The sequence below is a fragment of the Pinus tabuliformis genome, chromosome 9, assembly GCF_031772625.1.
Source record: "Pinus tabuliformis cultivar Carrire ecotype Pingquan chromosome 9, CPIR1, whole genome shotgun sequence".
Taxonomy (NCBI): domain Eukaryota; kingdom Viridiplantae; phylum Streptophyta; class Pinopsida; order Pinales; family Pinaceae; genus Pinus; species Pinus tabuliformis.
The window spans coordinates 1,126,384,913-1,126,400,392 of record NC_142307.1 but is presented as its reverse complement, the minus strand read 5'-3'; the positions used below and the strand labels follow the sequence as shown (position 1 = coordinate 1,126,400,392).

Below are 15,480 nucleotides of genomic sequence, written 5' to 3'. Positions count from 1 at the left end.
GCCCTATCTTGTCTTGTAACCAACCTAGATCCATCTTAACTATGAATCTACCAAGTGCCAAGAGGGATCAAATCTCTCTCTTGAGGTGCAAACCTCTTTTACAATGAAAAGAAAGCTGATCCATCTCGACACTTGGTAGTTCTAGCATTAAGATGGACTATGTTGGTTTAATTATTAGCCTTTGAATATGCCACATTAGAGAAGAAGACCATGGGAAAAAAACCATGGGTTAAGAACACCATGGGAAAAAACCATGAGTGAGGATAATTTTATGTTTTTATAATTAATTAATTTTATTTTGACTAAGTCAAATTATTAAATATTACAACATCTCTACCAAACCGCTGGAGAGCACCCGTCCACACAAACATTTTGACTTGGTCAAATTACATAAAAATAAAAATAAAAAATAAAATTAATAAATAAAATGAAATTGAGGTAAAATAGTCAATTAGGGTTGACAATTTTTAGGCTCTGGGTTTTGACAACAATGATTTTTCCAATAGTATTCTTAGTTAAGAATATATCAAATATAACTCTGGATCTACCAAGCGCCCAAAGGGATCTCTTTTGAGGTGCAAATTTATTTTAGAGTGAAAAGAGATTTGATCCCTTCCGACACTTGGTAGATCGAGAGTGAAGATAGATCTTGGTTGATGATTATTCATAATTAAATTAAAATTCTGTAAGCCTTATTCCAAAATAAACATGGCTATCAACATAATTAATGTCTTAATGAACACTAGTAATATCAACCATTACCATATTAAAATTGTATATAACCAAATATAATCATCCATATTTATCAGTAATAAATTTATAAAATTTAATTATATTAAAACCTAACCAACATTACAACTATTTATCAATAATCTATTCGCAAAATTAAATTTCATTAAAATCCCATAAACATTACAATTTTCCAAATAGAAAAAAAACTCAATAAAATTTACAAATAAATCTAAATAAAACACACCAAAAAATTCAACACTATCAAAAACTGTTGAGACACACAAAAATTTGAAATTTAACAACTATAACTTGAATTTATAAAAATATCTACAAATTTTTTATCAAAATCTTATTAAAATTTCTATAAATTTTCAAACAAATTAGACCAGGACAAAAATAACCCTCTTGAATAATACCAAAATATCCTAACCACAAAAATTATACAAGCACAACTATAATAACACGTGCCATAAGAGATTGCTTCTCAAACAAGTAAATCTTTAAATATCTATTAAAAACGAAGAAGACAAAAATTCTCGAGAGGGCCCATATCACATGGCGGCAAAACATTAGTTATTGGCCATAACACGGAAACCGTGGAACAGCTACGAGAAGGGACAAATTACACAAAAAAATAATTCAAATCAAAGGAGGCTTGCAATCGAAGGCATGAACAGCCACGAGAAGGGACAAATTACATAAAAAATAATTCAAATCAAAGGAGCCTTGCAATCGAAGGCATTAAACAACACCAATTCATTATCAAACACTTACAAATCATCCCTTTGGATGTAGACATGTTATCCAGTTGTACAGGTAAAACATTGTAGGTTGGAACACTGATGATTGTTGGCCGCAATTTACTTTGTTTTATAAGAAATATTTAATAAATTTTGATAAGTTCAAGGAGTTATGTGGGGTGTTTTGTTTTGTTTTAATTTTAATTTTATGTTGAGGTCGAGAAGAATAGGTAATTTGTTGAGATTATAGGCTAAGGTTTAGGTTTAAATCTTATTAATTTTTGTTATAATTTTTAGGTTAATGTTAATAATATATAAGTTAGTATATAATATATGGAAAGGTTTATAGGCATATTTATAAAGAGATTTTATTACAAATGATATTTATTTTTAGAGTTTTATCACAACAGGTTAATATGTTTTGTTTTGTTTTTTTTTTAAATTAAATATAAATTTATAAAAATTAAATACAAATAAAGAGATGAACAAACTATACTCTCAACTATCCAAACTAGAATCCAAATTTTAAACTTAAATTTTCATAAATAATATAAAATAACATATTAAACAATTGGTTTTGGGTGATAGTCTAATTGGCAAAAAGCATGTGGACAAGGTATCCAAGTGATTAGAAATTCAATCTCCAAAATATGTCTCACCCGCGAAACAAAAAAAACATATTAAATAATTGTGAAAGCTTCCGTTGAACCAAAAAAACATATGAAATAATTATGAAAGCTTCTGCTGAACCAAAAAAATATTAAATAATCGTGAAAGCTTAAAAAATGTATGCCCTACAGATCCTTAATAGGCAAATAAGAAAAGTTCACTCTTACCAAATACTTCTTAATTCTTAACGGAAAAAAAGAAGCTAAAACCTCACTCTTAATTCCTTATCCCAAAAAAATACTCTTGTCCCAACCACAACTTTTAGAGCATACTCGCGGCCAGTATATCTCAATTTTTACTGATACACAAATTATTAGTACATTTCAAATTCTTGAAATAAAAATAAATAGAATTGGATATACCGTAATGCAATACCAATTCCACTAATTGAAAAAATAATAAATAAATAAATCCCGATAACCAATGGTATATATATGAGCAGTAACTAAAAATTACGATTTTAGATATGTTCTTTCGTCACTTTAAACTGTGCCCACCGCGTGATGGACGCGGAATGGCAGGTTTACATGGAAGAGGAAGGAGAATAGTCTGTCCGAATTCATATGAGCAAAGACGATTTATGCTGGAAATTCTTTCATGTTAAATCTGACGATTGATCACCAAACCCATAAGAGAAATACGCAGGGGAAGAAGAATCGCAGAAAGAGGATTTGAGGAAGGCTTGGGCGTGGAAGAAGGGGTCAGTCCGATCATGGCCGACGTATCAGCATCGATAACCGAGCCCCTTCTCAGGCCTTACCATTACCCCTCTGCGCGTAATTTTTTAAACTATGAACTCTTTCAAATTCAAAGCATTCATTTTTAGTTTTCTTGTTTATTTTCTACTGAGATTTGAACTCCAAGTCGTGGAACTGTGAATGAATGATGCTTGCTATTTGCAGAAGGCCAGTTGGCGGAGTGGGCACAGGATCAATATGTGGGCTCTGCGCCCAGGCAGCCTGCGAGTGTTGAAGTGGATGCGATGTTGACAGTGCAGGAGATTCGAACCGCTGCGTCCTCGGATCCTTACCCGCCCTCGATCCATAGCCCTCTTCTCACCACAGCAGAGTCTACCCCACAAGGTAATTCCCATTATTAAACGAGGAAGGAATTTTGAGGTATAAAATGTGCTTCAGGTTTGTAAGTTCGATTCAGAGTCGTCACAGTATTAGTTGTGGAAAGTTTGGCCTCTTGATCTTTCAACACTACAATGTAGAAATTACTTGTGACTCAAGTTTCCACGGTGGGGGAACTGGTGGGCTCCGCCTTTTGAAATCAAAGTGGAGGGGGACACCAAAGTACTTCATCTATCGAATTTATACATATGATTTGAAAAAAAACAAAACAGAATTGGTTTGACGTGAATCAGAACAAAAAAAAACTTGAAACGTGAAATAAAATGAGATGCAGAAATTGGCATGAAAGACAGCAGGGAAGTCCTCTAGTCCAGATGGAGCAGCTGCAGCAACAGAGAACTTGGTAGTGTTGGAGACAGATCTGGGTGGACGAGGTTCTTCAAGAAACATCTTCGAGGGAGTGTTGAAAATGATAGCGAGAAAGGGTTCCTTGATTTGTGCCTTAATCAAAGGGACCTCAACGAGTTCTTCCTTAGCATGCTGGAATTCCTATAAGTTAAGACAAATTCCTAAGATTTATGATAACTCCCTGCAAATTAGGACGAGTTCTTGTAATTTAGGATGAGTTACTAAAAATTAGGATGAGTTATGAAGCAATTAACTAATGTGCAAAAGTGGAAGGCTGAGTTCATTGTCTTCTAGTGCGAGTTAACTTGGAAAAGGACGAGTGACAAGTCTTTAATTGTAGATTAAGACTTAGGATGAGTTGTGTTGGGACTCTGGACACCACATATCTCCACAATGGTATGATATTGTCCACTTTGGGCCTAAGCCCTCATTCCAATGGAGATATTTGTTCATCCTTATATACCCATGATCTTTCCCACTTCTACCACTTCTAATCAATGTGGGACTTTGTTCGTATACCCAAGAATCCTCCCCTCGAACAAAGGACCATCGAGCCTCCCCTCAAACCATCCGCAGGACCATCGAGCCTCCCCTCAAACCATCCGCAGGATTCTCCCCTCTCTACCAACCAGGATTCTCCGCTCCAATGCGTTGGAAGCACACACCTTACATGGTAGCACCACCTGTCTCGAGAGCTTGCTCCATCCCAGGTCAACTCCTCTTCACCGTGTTGGAGAACAAGACACGTCCATGAAGAATCCGGAGCACACCGCCTGTTTAACCGAGCTCATCCACAGGCTTACGAGGGCTCACCATCTTTGTTCGACATTCCGAGCATTCATCCACTTGGGTAACCTCGAACTTGGCTCCGATACCACTTGTTGGGACTCTGGACACCACATATCTCCACAATGGTATGATATTGTCCACTTTGGGCCTAAGCCCTCATGGATTTGTTTTTGGGCTTTACCCCAAAAGGCCTCATTCCAATGGAGATATTTGTTCATCCTTATATACCCATGATCTTTCCCACTTCTACCACTTCTAATCAATGTGGGACTTTGTTCGTATACCCAACAAGTTGCATGAGCCACTTCAACTTAGTTAACAACTCATTCACCAGTTCGATTCCTAAAATATTGACTTGCCAGATTTGGCCATTCGAATTGCTTATAAGGAAGAGCGAAGGCACAATTGTAATCATTTATCTTGAGCACAAGTATCATGTGTGAGCTTGTGAGGGGATTGCGTAAAGGAGGAGGAAAGGAGATCAGGGTCTTGCCAGTGTTTCAACTTAGTACAAGCAGAGGAAATCAGATTGGTTTCTATTGAAACAAAGTTGTATTGTAAGAGATCTATTGCTTAGTATTCTATCAATAAAATTCTCATACAAGTACAGGGTTTTCCCAGTTGGGTTCCCTAGAAATATTGTGTTGTTGAATTGTGTATTTATTTCTATTCCTATTATGATGCAAAATTAGTAGAGAAAATTATGTGTCTATATGAAAAGAAATTAGTTTCAGATTGTTCATATTAGCAGTTTGTAGTCGAGAAAACGCCAGTACGCAAGTTATGTGTGTGGAGATTCTAAGTGTAAGTATAATAAGTAATTTTTGTATTATTGAAAACTGAATGGTGAGTTACATTCCCTCGGATGGTGTGCCTAAACAGGCATTGACTGGTCACGAGGGTTTGATTGGTCATGCCTTTTGACCTTTCATTATATATTTATTTTTTATTAATCTTAAATAATTAAATAATTATTATATTATTATTTTTTTATGAATTATTTATTCATAACATTGCCACCCCCTTTTGAAGAAATTTCAACCCCCACTCCGGTTATCAGTTTTCCTTATCACTCCATGCATTTAGTTTTAAATCCAGGCATGATAAAAAATTCTAAAATCTGGAAATGACAATATTTTCTGAAAACACAAATTTAGAGATTTCACAACTGCTGAAATTGCAGAAATAAAACACAGCGAAATTATGACAACGACACACAGAAAATGACACAGTGATTTTTGGTCAATGTGACCCTGGAAAAATCCCTTACAACTCTTGGGGAAACCCAGTTTGAGAGCTCTTCTTTATTTCTGAAAATGCTTTTACAGAGAAACTGAAATACACAGTAAAGATTCCAGCAACCACAAATCACAACTTATCTCGATTTCCGTGCTTGAACTCCACCTCGAAAATCGTGCCAATCAGTAAATAGCCAAAATAGGAATTTGTGCAGTAATAAAACATCATTAAACGCTGTACGACTTGCCTCGAAAAATGTTCCCAAAACTTGCTGTACGGATCGTACGGGTTTCAACAGTACGCTTGCCTCGAAAATCGTGCCCAAATTTGCCTCGAAATTCATGCCCTTGCTGCTGTCCCTCTTCCTCGATTTTTGTGCCTTTCTCCTGCTGTACGGTTTTGCCTTGGGATGCATGCCAATAAATGCTGCTGCCCAGATTTGCTGAAATATCTTCTTGCTGCTCTCCTTCACTTCTTCACTGCTCAGAAATTTTCTCTTTGCTCTCTCTTCTCTTTCTTTCAAATGCTCATGAAAGAATGAATTGATCTTTTCCTCTTCTCTTCTCCTTTTAACTCTCTAAATGACCTTTTGGGTTACCCTAAGGCCTAATGGCTGAGATTCATTTAGATCTAGGGATGAAAATAAATGTGCATTTAATTCTCACTTTCTATTTTTTAACTCACCCACTTAAATAAAGACCCACTTAGCTTTTTATTTCCATAGTCACTTTTTCACTTTCTAATTCTTCATTGAATTTAATAAAGTCACCTTTAAATTAGAATGTAACTTTACCACTTATAAAGTCACTTTTAAATTAGAATGTAACTTTACCACTTATATAGTCACTTTTAAATTAAATTGACTTTACCACTTATAAAGTCACTTTAGGAGAAAAATACAAATAAATTTGGACACTTTTCCCTAGGCCAAAGATTAAAACCTTAGGGAACTACCCTTGTTCTCTGATACCCAAATTTTAACACTCCCTCTTACCGAGGAAAGTGTTCCTCACCACTCCCATCTTGTCTCTGAAGTAGACATGCTTGCCTCGTGGTAAGGCTTTGGTGAAAATGTCCGCTACCTGCTCATTTGTGGAAATGTACTCTAGCTTGATAGCTCCCTTTTGGACATAGTCTCTAATGAAGTGATACTTGATCTCAATATGCTTGGACTTGTCATGAAAAATTGGATTCTCCGTGAGTTTTATGCAACTTTGATTATCACGGTGAATTACTGAAGGTCTCAATGCCTGACCAAATAGACCAAGCAACATCTTGCGAAGCCATATGGCCTCACAACTAGCCAAACTAGCAGCCATATACTCTGCCTCAGTTGAGCTCAATGCAACTGACTGTTGTTTCCGGCTGATCCACGACACAACTATCGAACCCAACCCAAAACAGTACTTGGAAGTACACTTCCTATCTGAAGCACAACCTGGCCAATCTGAATCCGTGTACCCTTCCAGTCTCTCTCTATCACCCTGTCTATAATCCAGACCAAAATCTGTAAAATTTTCTGTTTCCCACCCTGGTTTTCAGTTTCACCTTATTTCTCCCATATAGTTAAATGCCCATTCCCATAGCCATACATTTAACAGACTGAAAAAATAAATATTGCTGAAAACACAAATTCTGGAAATTTTTCAGAGTGCTGGAAATTGCAGAAATAAAAAATCAGCAATTAAAACAGCCATTAAAACACATTTAAACTCAGTGATTTTTGGTCAACTTGACCCTGGAAAAACCCCCTACAACTCTTGGGGAAAACCAGTTTGAGAGCTCTTCTTTATTTCTGGAAAATGCCTTTTACAGAGAAAATTTTCAGCAAATAAATTTAAGCAAAAACAGAAATTTCCAGCAAGCAAAACTTATCTGTTTTCAGCCCAAACGACAATCTGAAAAATGCTGGAAGAGCTGTACGGAACGTACGGATGTACGGACTGTACGAACGACCGTACGGACTTGTACGGACAGCCCTCGGAAAAAGTGCAGAAAATCGCCTCCTCGATATTCGTGCTGAAAAATAATTTTTCCACTATTTTGCTCACAAAAACTGCCTTTTTCTGCTTGTTCTTTATGCTGTTCGGATTTGCTGAAGTGCTGCCTTGGTGTGTGTGCCAAACTGCTGCCTCTTTCTCCTCCTTGCCCAGAAATCTCCCTTGCTCTCTTGCTCTCCTTCTCCCAATCTGCTCATGAAAGAATGAATGATCTTTTCCTCCTTTTCCTCCCTTAACCCAACCCTAAATGACTTTTGGGTGATCCCTAAATCCAATGGCTGAAATAGATTTAGATCAATGGCTGAGATTAAATGCTCATTTAAATCTCACTTTCTATTTTTTAATTCACCCCACTTTAATAAAGACCCACTTAGTCATTTATTTCCAAAGTCACTTTTCCTTTCTAATTTTTCATTGACTTTATAAAGTCACTTTAAAATTAGACTTAGTAACTTTATCACTTAAAGTCACTTTCAAATTAGATTTAACTTTATAAAAATTATAAAGTTACTTTAGGAGAAAAATTAAATTCTTTTGGACACTTTTCCCTAGGCCAAAGATCAAAGCCTTAGGGAACCACCTGTCCTCCGGTACCAAATTTCAACAAAATCCACAGTCCCCTGCAAGTAACGAAGAATGTGTTTTGCAGCCACCCAGTGCACTCTCCCGGGCTCACACATGAACTGACTCATAGTGTTAACTGCAAAACATATATCTGGTCGAGTGTTGACCAAATACATCAATTTACCAATCAGCTGTCTGTATAGAGTAGGATCCACCAACTCGGAATCAAAAGCATGAAGCTTCTTCCAGTTAGTGATCATAGGTGTAGACACGGGTTTGCAGTGCTCCATGTGAAATTTGCTAAGAATATCCACAATGTACTTCCCTTGTCCCAGGAAGAAATGCCCCTCCTCTTGCCACACCTCCAATCCCAGAAATAATGCATCAAGCCGATATTCTTCATTTCAAACTCTGAAGCAATATCTCTCTTGTAACCCTCAATGAGTTTCTCTGCACCAGTGATGATCAAGTAATCAACATACAACACCAGAATAAGAGGCTCCTCACCCACCACAATGAAGTATATGTTTGGATCAACCTCACTCTTTGTGAAACCCAACTGCTGCAAGTATGCATCAATCCTAGAGTACCAAGCTCTAGGAGCTTGCTTCAGGCCATAGAGTGCCTTTTTCAATCTGCATACATGGGACTCCTTCCCATGCACCTCAAAACCCTGCGGCTGCTCAATATAAACCTCCTCCTGAATGAAGCCATTGAGAAATGCGATCTTCACATCCATCTGGTGGATCTTCCAACCCATCTCTGCTGCAATCGATATAATGGAGCGAATAGATGTATACCGAGCTACGGGAGCAAAGGTCTCCTCATAGTCAACTCCCTCTACATGTGAGAACCCTCTCGCCACAAATCAGGCCTTGAACTTCTCGATGCTGCCATCTACAGCATGCTTTATCTCGTAGAGCCATCTGGAAGTAACAACTGATTTACCTTCAGGCTTCGGCACTACCTCCCAAACATTGTTCTTCATAATAGAAGAATACTCCTCCATCATGGCCTCTCTCCAGACCTGCTGGTTGGCTGCCTCCTCATAACTAGAAGGCTTAGAGTCAACAATGCTTGTTACCAATGCCATGTAACTATAGAACCGCTCAGGTGGTTTACTCTCTCTAACCTGTCTCTTTGGCCCAACAACTGATGTGGCCTCGCGTAAGGTATCTTGAAGCCACTTGGGCTTCCTCTTCCCTGAGCATACTTCTCCCACCGAAGTGAAAGAATCCTCATCATCATCAGAAGCCTGAACTCCTGAAGGCCTGCCAACTGACCTCATGCCTGAATCTGTGCCTGTAGATGCTGAAGTACCGTGCGAACTGTCCATTAGTGGACTACCCTATGAACTGCTATGCGGACTGCCCTGCATGCTGCCCGAAGAACCACCTACCTGACTTTGAGAGCCACTGCTCATTGATGGACCTGACACTGTAATCGATGTACCTCCTGATCCCTGACCACAAAATCCCTGTGACTGACTCAGTTGCTCCTGAGGGTCTGGTGACTCTGGATACTCTAACTCCCGTGACCTCCTGAAAGCTCTCTCCTCCTCGAACTTCACATCCCGCCTGACAACCACTTTCCTCTACAGAGGAATATAAATCCGATAAGCTTTCGAGGTCTCGCTGTAACCCACAAAGATGCCCTTATCTGCAGTGGGCTCTAGCTTGGTCCTGTTCTCCTTGGGGACATAGGAATATGTAAGGCACCCAAAGATACGAAAGTGCCCAACATTAGGCTTCTTCCCAGAAAAAGCCTCCTCCGGAGTCACATTCCCCAAGGCACGATGTGGACTCCTGTTCTGCAAGTACACAACAGTGTTGCATGCCTCTGCCCACAAAAATAAAGGTAACGCCTGATCATGAAGCATGGCTTTGGCAGCCCTTGCAATGGATCTGTTCTTCCTCTCCGCAACCCCATTCTGTTGGGGGTAGTAAGGAACTGTGAACTCCCTTCTAATGCCCGTCTCAGCACAAAAATCAACAAACTCACCAAGGGTATACTCCTCTCCATTGTCCGACTTGAGGACCTTGATCTTCCTACCTGTCTGGGTCTCCACAAGAGCTTTGAACTCTTGAAACCGCTTGACGACCTCACTCTTGGTCTTCAAGAAATAAATCCAGGTCTTCATGGTGTGGTCACCAATGAATAAAACATAGTACTCATAGCCACTCAAGGATACATGAGACATCCGACCACTCACATCGGTATGAATCAAGTCAAGGATCCCGGTCACTCTGCTGTCACTGCTAGGAAAAGGGGATTTGGCAAACTTCCCCATAGCACATCCTCTGCATACATCAAGGTGATCAGAACTGAAATCTGGCACACTAGTGGTGATCTCCTGCAATGTACTCAAGGCCCCATGATACATGTGCCCCATCCTGCGGTGTCAAATCTCACACAACTTTGAATACTAGGTCTGCTGTCGGTCCTGTCTCGGGTGCTGCTACTCAATGCCATCAGGGGCTGGAATGAGAACTTGTACACCTTGGCATGGCGCACACCAATCTCTCTAGCTAAAGAAGCTGGAGTTCCCCTAGGATATATAAGCACTTGCCCTCTCTTGAACAACACATCATACCCTCTGTCCTCAAGTGCTGAGATGGATATCAGGTTCTTCTTCATTCCAGGCACATATAGAACATCTGACACTTTCAAGGGAGGTTTGGGTCCCCTATCAAATGTCAATGTCCCCACACCGACTGCTCTAACAATGCTGTCATCACCAAGTACTACCTCCATATCAATATCACCCTCTGAAAGCTCTGAGAAGTATTCTCTAACTCTTGTCATGTGGCGGGAAGCGCCATTGTCAACATACCAAATGCTAGAAGATGCTCTGCTAGTAGTGGGGAATGCAGACTCCCTCTGAACCTGTATGGCAGGTGATCCTGCACTAGTGGCCTCACAAGCCATGAACCCAAACTCCCGATCAAATCTATTTGAGAAGCTCTCTATCTCTGCAGAAGTTGCCATGGGTTTGTCTTTCCCTTTCTTGTTTTTCTTCTCCGGACACACAACAACATAGTGTCCCAACTTTTGACAATTCCAACATTTGACTTTGGAAGAGTCCTTCTCCTTGTTTTGCTACTTGCATTTACCTTTGCCTTTGCCTCCACTGTTGGAAGCTTACTTCTTTGCTCTGCCCTTCTTGCCTCTTGTTAACAATGCCACACTATCATCCTCCTCCACTTGTTTGGTTGCCCCAAGATGGTTCTTTCTGATCTCATTCTGAATGCAATCATCCCACAACCTCTCCCAATCGGGAAGGTTTTCTCGTGCAACAATGCCATCCACAAAATTCTCCTAAGTCTTAGGAAGACCATTCAAAGCAATCCTCACCAACTCAGTGGGTGCAATGATCTCACCTACGACTGCCAACTAATCTCTCATTGAAGTGATCTTTGTGAGGTATGCTGTAGCACTGTCAGTCTTAGCCATTTTAATGGCCTTCAGTTTCTCCTTTAGGACCATTTTTTTGTTTTCATTTGAGCTTTGGTAAAGACTGGTCAAGGCTGTCCACATCTCATGTGCATAAGTCTTTCCTCTCACATGAGGAATGACATGATCTTTGATTCCTTCCAGAATCAATCTTTTTGCCTTAGCATTCTTTTTGTTAAACTCTGCCAACTGTACAGGGTCAACAGGTACTGCTACTGGGTTCTGTGTGGTATTTACCATAATGCCCCAGACTTTTACTTCTTCAAAGATGCTCTGGATTCTCTCCTTCCATGCACTGTAGTTGTTCTGCCCATCCACCTGTCTTCAACTCTCAAACCCAAAGGCATGTTTCATTGTCCTACCAAATTGAAATTTTCAAAGCTATGGGAAAGGTTTCTGCTTTTTGTGTAAAAATCAACTTACTGTAATTTTCACTTTGCTGTCCCAAACTGCACTTTTCAGCGAACCAAGCTCTGATACCATGAAGAAATTTCAACCCCCACTCTGGTTATCAGTTTTCCTTATCACTCCATGCATTTAGTTTTAAATCCAAGCATGATAAAAAAATCTAAAATCTGGAAATGACAATATTTTCTGAAAACACAAATTTAGAGATTTCACAACTGCTGAAATTGCAGAAATAAAACACAGCAAAATTATGACAGCCACACACAGAAAATAACACAGTGATTTTTGGTCAATGTGACCCTGGAAAAACCCCCTTACAACTCTTGGAGAAAACCAGTTTGAGAGCTCTTCTTTATTTCTGAAAATGATTTTACAGAGAAACTGAAATACATAGTAAAAATTCTAGCACCACAAATTACAACTTATCTTGATTTTCGTGCTTGAACTCCACCTCGAAAATCGTGCCAGTCAGCAAATATCCAAAATAGAATTTTTTATAGCAATAAAACAACATTAAATGTTGTGTGACCTGCCTCGAAAAATGTGCCAAAAACTTGCTGTACGGACCATACAGATATCAACAGTACGACTGCCTTGAAAATTGTGCCCAAATTTGCCTTGAAATTCATGCCCTTGTTGCTGGCCCTCTTCCTCGATTTTTGTGCCTTTCTCCTGTTGTACAGTTTTGCCTTGGGATGCGTGCCAATAAATGCTGCTGCCCAGATTTGCTGAAATATGTTCTTGCTGCTCTCCGTCACTTCCTCACTGCTAAGAAATTTTCTTCTTGCTCTCTCTTCTCTTTCTCTCAAATGCTCATGAAAGAATGAATTGATCTTTTCCTCTTCTCTTCTCCTTTTCACTGTCTAAATGACTTTTTGGGTTACCTTAAGATCTAATGGCAGAGATTCATTTAGATCTAGGGATGAGAATAAATGTACATTTAATTCTCACTTACTATTTTTTAACTCACCCACTTAAATAAAAACCCACTTAGCCTTTTATTTCCATAGTCACTTTTTCACTTTTTAATTCTTCATTGACTTTAATAAAGTCACCTTTAAATTAGAATGTAACTTTACCACTTATAAAGTCACTTTTAAATTAGAATGGAACTTTACCACTTATAAAGTCACTTTAGGAGAAAAGTACAAATAAATTTGGACACTTTTCTCTAGGCCAAAGATCAAAGCCTTAGAGAACCGCTTGTCCTCTGGTACCCAAATTTTAACACCTTTAAAGATGCTTTGTCCTTAAAGCATAACAATAAGGGTTTTATCTAGTTGAACATGTTGTTATGGAATGACATCTATTTCCTTTGACTTTGTTTGTGTCTTGTGAGTTGGTGACATTCTCATATGAATCTACACCTTCCTTGAAGTTTGGAGTGTTAACACCATGTAATTTATACTATATAGTGTCGTCCTTGCTAACTAAATTCCATGAATTGTTCTCCAATCCAAGGTTTGTAGTATAGCTTCCTAATTGCATTAACCATTCTGAACCTAGCACTATATCCATTTCTTTGTGTGGTAGGGCAAATAAATATGTCTGTAGCTCTAGTTCTTGCATTTGGATTGAAACCTTATGAGTCATGACATTCTCCTATCTCTTCAAACTTTTGCGCAGTAGCGACAGTCATGGCCAAATCCTTGATTGGGCATACACAAAGATCAAGTTGGTTAGTAAGATCGATGCTGGAGCACTGCCATAATCTACAAGTATATTGACATTTATGCCTTGTATGATCCCCTTAAGCTTTAGGGTTTTAGGTCGTAACCTTCTTGTCATGTTTGTTGGTGGTGTTGTAAGCTTAGTGTTCTTTCTTTTTGGAGACTGATTTCTCTGCTTTTGAAGGTGTGGTGGAACATATTTTGCAGTTGTTTGTTGTTTTTGATCTTTTGAAAAATTACTTCCTTCATCCTGATTTTGTTGGACACATGAGATTGCAGCTAATGATGGTTCCTTAGGATCTGAATCTTCATTGTGTGTGATACCGATTTCTTCATCAAGTTCTTGTACTTCAACTTGCCTTCCATCTACTATTTTATAGTAGCGTAAGGACGTGTCTTCACATTTATGTCCTGGCATCCAATTTTCTCCACACTTGTGACAATTATTTTTCTTTTTTATCATTTTCTCTGACTCATTACTTGAAGTGTTTGACTCTTTCTCAACTTCATAAGCATACAATTTCTTGTTAAGGCATCTGTGTCTTGAAGTCCATTTGTCTTCACAATAACGCATTTGTTTGATTATTTTTTATCTGAGTATTGTTGTTGGTCTTCGTTTTCCTTGAATGATGACATTTTAAACTTATGCTTTTTTTCAATGAGCTTTGTTGCATGTCTAACCAATGTTGCACGAAGCGGGGATGAAACGAGGATGTTTTTTGGAGGCCGGGACGCAGAAGCGTCATTTTCCAAAAATCTATGAAGTGAAGCGCCTTGGAAGCATCTACTATATATATATATATATATTTTTTTTTTTTTTTGCATTTATATTTAAAACAAGCATCCCAAATACCAAATTAGTTGTAGAAGACATGAAAACATGCATATTTTTACATAAATCAAGATAGATATGGCATCCATGATTCCATTGTACATCAATGATTAATTATTCAAGCATCAACCATCTATATTCTAGCAATTACAAACATACATCAGATTTTTAAGCATATTATAAAACATAAAACACAGAGCATATTATCTAACAAGTGAGCAATTGTCAAAATTTGTCATGTCCAAAATTCAAATAATAATGTTTACAAAATAGGCCACTTGGTCACTGCCAAGACAAAAAGGTTCAAATTCACAACGAGCCTACAGGTCTAATGATTAATCTATGACAAAAGTAGTAAATTGTGAATATATCTATTGATCTCTCCTCCTTCCACCACGATTGAAGAGAATGTGGCGGTGGTCCTCCACGTGGTGGCAATGAAGAATGTGCCTGTGGAAGTTGTGGGAGTGGTATTGAAACTAATGAAAACAAAGCCCCTGCTGTTGGTGTTGAACCATGGAACCTGGGAACCAAGGGACCAGATGGGGGTGGCATCTCAACTCGATCATCATCATCCTGGAATCGCTCAAACAATTCATACAAAAAAAAACCACAGTTTACAAAAAAAATCAAAAATAGGAATTAGAGAAATGCTTTATAAGCAAAATTCATACCACAATGGACATACTTGGACAAGAGCATCCTCTAATTGCTCTAATCGCAACACTTCATCCTCCAAATTGGGCTCCTCTGGATTCTTGTCCCAAACCTTAAGGTCTTTATTAGTTTTTGCATCATCACAGTAATGGGACAATAATGGCAAATTGTAATGAACATAAACCAAGCTCTCTCCCCAGTCTAAACTCAACTTGTTCCTTTTAACACTGTGGATGAAAGAAT

General features: G+C 38.5%; 1 protein-coding gene across 1 annotated transcript in view; it reads left to right on the top strand.

Moving 5' to 3' along the window:
- Window positions 1–2,606: 2,606 nt before the first annotated feature.
- LOC149152610 (uncharacterized) overlaps window positions 2,607–15,480 on the top strand; it is a 250,013-nt gene continuing 237,139 nt past the window's right edge. The window contains exons 1-2 of the mRNA XM_089440718.1: window positions 2,607–2,917; window positions 3,044–3,223. Of these exons, the coding sequence (XP_089296844.1) occupies window positions 2,854–2,917; window positions 3,044–3,223 (244 nt within the window). The 5' untranslated portion in view covers window positions 2,607–2,853. The remainder of the gene's footprint in view (window positions 2,918–3,043; window positions 3,224–15,480) is intronic.